General features: G+C 40.1%; 1 protein-coding gene across 1 annotated transcript in view; it reads right to left on the bottom strand.

Moving 5' to 3' along the window:
- Positions 1 to 282: 282 nt before the first annotated feature.
- Positions 283 to 7,648, bottom strand: part of LOC132943835 (zinc finger protein GLI3-like) — a 41,817-nt gene continuing 34,451 nt past the window's right edge. The window contains 13 exon segments of the mRNA XM_061012954.1: positions 283 to 2,025; positions 2,115 to 2,303; positions 2,386 to 2,493; positions 2,566 to 2,856; positions 2,962 to 3,105; positions 3,214 to 3,492; positions 3,807 to 3,971; positions 4,213 to 4,362; positions 4,616 to 4,831; positions 4,985 to 5,296; positions 5,298 to 5,368; positions 5,842 to 5,862; positions 5,865 to 6,007. Coding sequence (XP_060868937.1) covers positions 787 to 2,025; positions 2,115 to 2,303; positions 2,386 to 2,493; positions 2,566 to 2,856; positions 2,962 to 3,105; positions 3,214 to 3,492; positions 3,807 to 3,971; positions 4,213 to 4,362; positions 4,616 to 4,831; positions 4,985 to 5,296; positions 5,298 to 5,368; positions 5,842 to 5,862; positions 5,865 to 6,007 — 3,328 coding nt within the window. The 3' untranslated portion in view covers positions 283 to 786.

Here is a 7,648-nt window from a genome sequence, read left to right as displayed (position 1 = left end):
TTAACATTTTTGTTTATACTATTGGTTATAGAAGAAATAATTTGTAGAAATCGGCCAGTCAGGTACAAAAGCTTGAATCAAATCGAATTTTCGCACATTGCCTATCAGGGTGGCTGAGTTGCACTTACTGCAGCGAGTCACGCAGTTACATATATTTTAATGGTTCCTCCTTCGAATACATAGGTACTTGAATATATTATGTACCTAAATATATTGTTATAAGATAATCAGATGTGAGATATAAAAGGTCGAAAATATACTTTAAAAATATTCAAATAAGTATTAAATATAACTTTTTTTAATTAAAAAAAAATTTACCATCTTAAATCAAACATACAAGAAAGTTATGATTTCATTTTAACAAAAAAAAATAAATAAAAGTCTTAAAATGAAGATCACATTTATAACAATAAAAATTTTAAGTTTACTACATACTTACATTTAAATAAATAAAATTATGAATTTTAACATTTTCAATATATACACAATTCAAATCCAACGGATTTTAAGTATAATTTTTTCTTTTTTCAATTTCAAAATTACGTTTTAAATGATGTAGAATAAATGCATTAGTTTAGAAATGCATTCATCTTAAATCTAATAAAAAGGTATCATTAATGACCAGTTTTACAGCAAAGAAAACATAAATAAAAATACAAATACAAATGATCAACACTTCACTGGAGGGGGGGGGGGGAGAGGGCACTTACAAAACACGCTAAAACCGAGTGGTAACTATAGTTTTAATTTTTATACAATAAATACGTAAGGTGGCGAATGATGTGGCTATGATTCGGAAAACACGGTGGACATTTGGAAAAAGGTGTTCTCGTCGTAGAGTGAACTTAATGACGTGGACATGTCCTTGAGCACCATGTTGTTGCTGCTGTCGAACTCTTGGAGCTCTGGTGTGGGCCGGAAGTTAGAGGGTTCCTCTTCCATCGGACCCGTGGCCGCCGTCGTCCCGGTGTCCTGTTTCCGGTCCAGATCCGTGTAATACTGCTGCTGCTGTTGTTGTTGCTGCTGTTGCTGATGAGCTTGCTGGCTGAGCTGTTGTTGGTGGTTCGGCCTCGAATAGCAACCATTGAATTTTCCGCCGTTGTTCTGATGATAGCCACTGTTGTAGTAATTGTTGTTGTGCTGTTGGCCGCACTGCTGTTGACCGCACTGCTGGTTGTTACAGCCGCCATTGTAGTAGCTGTGAATGTACGACTGCATGCCGTGCGCAGTGGCCGCTTGTCCCACAGCCGCGGCTTGTTGTCCTCCGTTGCCAGCGGCGGTCCTCGGACACCTCTGGTACGCGTTCGGGGTGGCGTTGTTGTCGTCGTAGTACCCGTTTTCGTTTCCTTGCCCGTGGAACTGTAGACCGTTATTGTTGTTGTTGTTGTTGTGGCCGCTGTTGCTATTACTGTTATTGTTGATGTTGTTGTTATTATTGTTGTTGTTCAGCTGATAGTGTTGATTGTTGTTGTTGTTCTTCACTTGGTGGTACTGGTGACCACTGTTGTGCCTGAAGTTGGCGTAATTGTGGTTGTAATTAACAAAGTCCTGGTTGGACGAATACGAGTACCGTCCACCGTTTTGCCTCTGCTGCATATTCGGCCCGACGTTAAAGTTGTTGTTGTTGGTATTGTTGGTGGTGGTGGTGCCGAACAACATCGCCGGGTGGTTCGCCTGGTACGGTCTTTGGTTCTGGAACTGAGGATTGTACGCCGAACCGGGCAAGCCGTGTCCGTGGCTCTGTTCCTGTCCCTGCCAGTTGACCGGTAAACTGTTGCTGCGCATGTTCCGGTAGCTGTTTGCCGGCGGTGCCTTTCTTGGACGGTCGTTGGGAATGGGTGATGGAATGACGGGAGCCACGGTATTGGTCAACGCTTGACCGTTGCCGGCACCGTTGGACGCGTCCTGGACGATGATGGGTGGGGTCAGCGTGGGAATATGCTCCAGAGCGGATTCGGTTAGTTCGTTAATGGTCTTTTCCGCGTCAAACGCGCCGAGATCGTAGTCTTCGATTTTTTCGCTTATCTGAAAATATAATTGAACAGAAACCGTTTAGTATAGCATTGGACCTACGTAATATCGTTTTTGGTTCTTATAGCGTTTTATTGACTCACCATGTCCTTGATGACGTCGTCAAAATCGTCGGGTAGGACCATTTTGCTCTCCAGCGATTCGCCCTCACCGACTTCGTCAAGGTTGATGTTCGAGTTTGGATGATGTACAGCTCCGGCTTGGCGAGTTTGAGGTCTCGACATTTTGGCACTTTCTGGCAACTGTCTGCATTCTTCGTTATCGGTAAACGCCTGAAAAACGACATTGAAATAAAGTATATTGTAGACATCAATAAATAATTGACAGTTCTCTATTAGGTACAATGGTACATACATCGATATCAGGACCCATTGCTGTGTTTGCTTGACTAGGGGAATAATCCACAGAAATCGGATCGTATAGGGATGAGGCGTTGCTTAATCTATGATGCTCAGAAGGCACCTAAAAAAGTACATTAGTTTTACATTAAACAATGATGCCGAACTATTTTTCATATCAAGTTGGTATGCGTACTTGACTGTTCCTACGACTTAGGTCAGACTTCATGCTATAGTAGTTACTATATGTGCTTTCTCTCCGTATTGTGTCTTGATTAGATACCATTTTCATGTCAGTCAATTGCTTATTTAATTCTTGCATACCAGAAGTGCCTCCGTGTCCTGGACTCAATTCGGGCATTGGCGATAACTCACTGGCTGCGGCGTGCTTCAATCCAGCATGTGGCACAAACCGTCGCATCCTTTGAATCATAGGCGCCGAAGTGACCATTCCGACTTCAGAGTGCATCGGAATAAAGTCGAATAACTACAGAAATCAAATAAATTGTTAACCGTTTTAATTTTCTATTTCCATGAAAACTGAAATCTGCGCTGCAGTTGCTATTGAATAAGATTTATAGTTAACACTCACGTCGGCTTCATGTCCATCTTCGACCCAATTGTCGTCCAGAGCGTCTGCACTATGGTTGCTGTCGCTAATAGGCTCGTCGTGAAACATTCTATTACTATACGGAACGCTCATAGGACTGGGTTGTTGGCCAGGGGAATTTGTTTCCTACGGAAAGAAAAAATAAAACACAAATTATATAAATAAGTCAAACTAAAATTAAGCCAAATAGTCTTATTAAATTCGATTTATTTTAGGAATGTTATAGGTACGTACTTCAGATTTTATGCTCGGACTAGACACGCTAACGGTTTTGGCACTCATCGGCATCTCATCGCTCCGATATGGTGACGCGTCGTCGGCACTCGGTCCGTTGCCGCCACCTCCGCCGCCACCACCACTTCCACCGCCGCGGCTGTTGTCGCCGTTTCCATTGCCCTTATGCCGTTTATGCGCATAGAAATCAGCCCCGTGAACCGTCTTGACGTGTTTGCGCAAGGAACTTGGATCGGTGTAACGTTTTGTACAACCAGGAGCTTTACATATATACGGTTTCTAAAAAATACAGATATGTACGTTAGTTCAATTCCAGCGAACGATTTTCTATAACCCATTCTCACCTATTCATTTTTCCCAACTGATTGCATACACACAAATTAAACATATTATATTATATACGACATTTTTAAACATACAATTTCATCAAAGCAAACTTTGAAATAGAAAAAGTATTATTTTTATTTAGTATATTATACAATATACTATTTATATTCAATAGTGCCCAATAATTATATGAGTAATATAATTTATAACTCATATTAAAAACATTGTATAGGTAGTATATTTTTTTAAATCAAAGTTGCAATTACCTCGCTGGAATGAGTGCGGTTTTGATGTTTCGCTCTATCGGAAGCATTGCTAAAGGCCTTACTGCAACCAGGATGTTCACAAGTATAGGGCTTTTCGCCGGTATGAGATCTGAGATGAGTTTTTAGGTTTTCCAACCTCGAATAAGCTTTGGTGCAATTTTCAAACTGTAACATTAACATTAACATAAAGTTTATTTAAAAAAAAAAAAGGTAGTTGAACATTGGTATTAAACATAACATATTTATAAATGATCGAATTAGTATAATATTTTTGGCTATTGGTTATACATTTATTGAATTATTATTGTATCACGGGTTAGTTTTTTCATATAATATGTGTAAAACCATCATATTATACAATCGACTTATGTTAACACTTAACAGAACTTGGAGATAAATCAATTACCGTGCATTTGTGAGGTTTCTCTCCAGTGTGCCTTCGCATATGTACCACAAGCATGTATTGGGCTTTGAATGGCTTCTCGGCTCTAGAACAATCCTGCCACTGGCATACAAATGACTTTTTGTTCGCCTGAATATGATCATTAACGATGTGCTGCAAAACACAAAAACATAATAATGATATTATAAAGTCATCGCATTATCATTATATTATAAAAGAAAAACGGTAAGCGTATTAGTATTCTGGTGTTGTTGTGTGACTGGTGTTGAGTTATGCAGTGTAAATTAATTTGCTTCGAGCAATTATAGGTACGTTTCAATGTCGGCGTAGGTATATAATATTTATAATATTGTAGATTGAAAACAATATTGAAAGGTAATGAAAACAATAATCATCATGAATGTACCTGCACTAATACAGCCTGAGTCTGGTATTCTAAATTACAGTTCTTCCAGTGACAGTTTGTCTCGATGAAATCTGGTTCCCCTTTGAGGTCACTGATGGATTCCGGTGAGTTTTGTTTCGAGTCTTCGACGATCTTTTGAGAAGTCTTCTTCGAAGCCGATGACGATTTCGATTTGGACCGTTCGTGTTTGATCTTGCACATGTCGTTGGCCAACATCTAATAACCACAACATGATACATTATAATATAATATTATTACAGATGACGCATATACCGTGCAACTAACACAATGACGGCCGCCCAGTTGAAAAACAACGCGCATAGTCATATATTATTATATAACAACGAACCACGAATAGAAACTACTTGCCTGTGAACTGCAGTCCTGCGAGGGTACCGGTAACATGTGTAGGTTGTACGAAGGATGGTGGGCGGAAGACGGCATGGCGGCGGCGTTGTGCCACGGCAAGTGCAAGCCACTGGCGGATCGCAACAACTGTTGGACTTGCGGCGATATGACGGACGGGTGGTGTTGCATGGTAAACGCCAGCGGGTTCAGGTGCCCGTACGAACCGGAAGTGCTCGAACTCCTGGAGCACGAAGCGCCGTACGCTGCGGCGGCCGAGTAAAGCGCGCTCGGCGATGACCGAATCCGGCCATGGAGCTCCAGATCCGGGGACGGGGGACACGGACAGCGCCCGTTTCTTGCCCTGACGCGAGAAGCTTTGTGCCAACGGGCTACACAGACCCGAACCTGTTGATCACGATTCGCGAACATTAACACAACAGCTATATATAGAGTCATATCTGCTATTATATATGCGATAATAACGGGCTAACCGTGAAAGGGCAGGCGGGAAAAGTTACAACTCAAATTCTATCAAAATGCTTTTGAAATTAAAAAATAACATGCATTTTTTTTAATATTACACAATATTATATTTTAGTCCTTTCAAATGGGGTTATCCCTATTTATTACTATTAGAATTGAATCGACTGTCGTCCTCTCACTATTCCATAACCAAAAGCAAGTGATAAAGAGATGTAAATTATAATGAATAGAGAAATTACTATAAAAACCGTATGAATACTCAAATTGATTACCAACAATTTGTATCCATTTGTATCCAAACTTTATTTGGTAGGTATTTATAATTCAGAATCGGATTCGAGGAAATCAAAATTATCGTTTAGCAATACATATATCATTATGTTTATTATACTTACTCAGGGAACCGACTGTCGCGACGACGAACAGATATCCATACAGTTGAAACGAAGCGGATGGGGGAAATCGGCGGGATGGGGGTGCGGATGGTGTGGCGGCAGGACGCCACCCGCCCCCCTCCGAACTAAGTCACCTGATCCTCCGACACCGCAACTGCCAACCAAGCTGTAAACAATCAAAATACACATGGCTATAAATATACGCACGTAATTATAATATAATATATAGGTAGTATATCGGTACAATTATTATTATCACTGGCGCGGGCTGGTTATACCGAATTGACTTCCCCCGTGTGTAAAGCAGCTCAAGCTCATAAACTTTGCAGGCGTCATAAAACACTACACTTAATACGCCTCAAGAGTCGTGTCTATTCGTGCGTCGGGCGGTTATTTAAAACCTCTACGCACATACGTCGACACAACATAATCGAAAAGCGCCGCGAACTTGCGGGCCAAAGACGTGTACGCACCAACTTGTAAAATGTTTTAATTCTAAATGCCAAAACCTAGTAAACCCCGCTTTTGTACTAATTATTATTATTGTTACTGACAGCCGCGAGTTTGTTGCGAATGCCAAAGAATAAAAAAATGTCTGTTGCCAATTACCCATACATTCGCGCGCCGTGTTCAATAAAATGGAACAACTTATTAGATCAAGCGCGCTTATGCACTCGGTGTGTACTAAACGCAGTGATATTATAATATATAGTATAAACAATACACAATGCTAGTCGTTTGTTTATTGTTTTGAAATAAAGGAACTCAGACAGACCGATAAAGATTTAAAAAAATTATATAAAGAACACGGGAAAGTAATTAATTCCGCGCCGCAAATAATAAAATTAAGCATTTAAAATTTTAAACAAATAATTACGAGTCTACAAATCTCAATAGAGATCGAAAAACGTTGATTTTATAACTATTATTACCTAAATCATAATCATTTAATTATGCATAGGTTGGTTAGGTATATATTATTTATTTACACTCCATATTTTTTACTGTTATTTATATTGTCGTTAGTTAAATTAACTTAGATAATATATCCGATTTACTCCAGTTTTCAAGGTTAAACATTTTTCTCTGTTTTTCACACTAAATTCACACTATCGTGAATCGTTTTCGTGGCAAAACAATTTTCCAACTATACCTTCATAATATTTGCTGTTTATTAAATCGGTGGTTTTATTCGATTAGGGCGTGGACGTGGGAATATTTGAACGTACGTGAGGGGTAAGCAGGGATATTATGATGACAGGACGCGATGACGATTCGTAATGGTCGTCTAGTGACGAGTGGTGGCGGTAACTAAATATTATGTAGGTATGGTAAATCTCAGCCGGTGTTGTGGTCGTCGTCTGTTACGGCTCATCGTCTCAGAGAGCGGATTCTTAAAAATAAAAACGAAAAACGAGAACCGACGAACAGTTGTTGTGTATCAAAAAACGTGTTCGGCGCTAAACGAATCGTGTCGGCTGACAACCTATGTATATATAATACCACGGATAATACGAGGAGCAGCAAGTGTAGAGTGGCAGCAGAAGGAGCTGCACTGACGGCGGTGCTGTAAAAACTCCCGGACAAGTCGGTGTTGTCCTTTTCGAAAAGAGAGTTTTATTTTAACGACGATAGCCGGGGCCATGTGCGGCGGCGAGAGCGAGCTGTTGATTTACGACACTATTTTCAGATGTCGGCGGCGGTGGCGTATTATATACCTCTACATATAGATGAACATATTATATTATATGTATATATACCGATACATACTCGCACTTAAATGTATATACAATTGGCATCCTGTGAA

This window comes from Metopolophium dirhodum, chromosome 4 (assembly GCF_019925205.1).
Source record: "Metopolophium dirhodum isolate CAU chromosome 4, ASM1992520v1, whole genome shotgun sequence".
In the NCBI taxonomy this organism is placed as follows: domain Eukaryota; kingdom Metazoa; phylum Arthropoda; class Insecta; order Hemiptera; family Aphididae; genus Metopolophium; species Metopolophium dirhodum.
The sequence above is the reverse complement of the archived record's forward strand: the minus strand, read 5'-3'. Positions and strand labels throughout refer to the sequence as shown.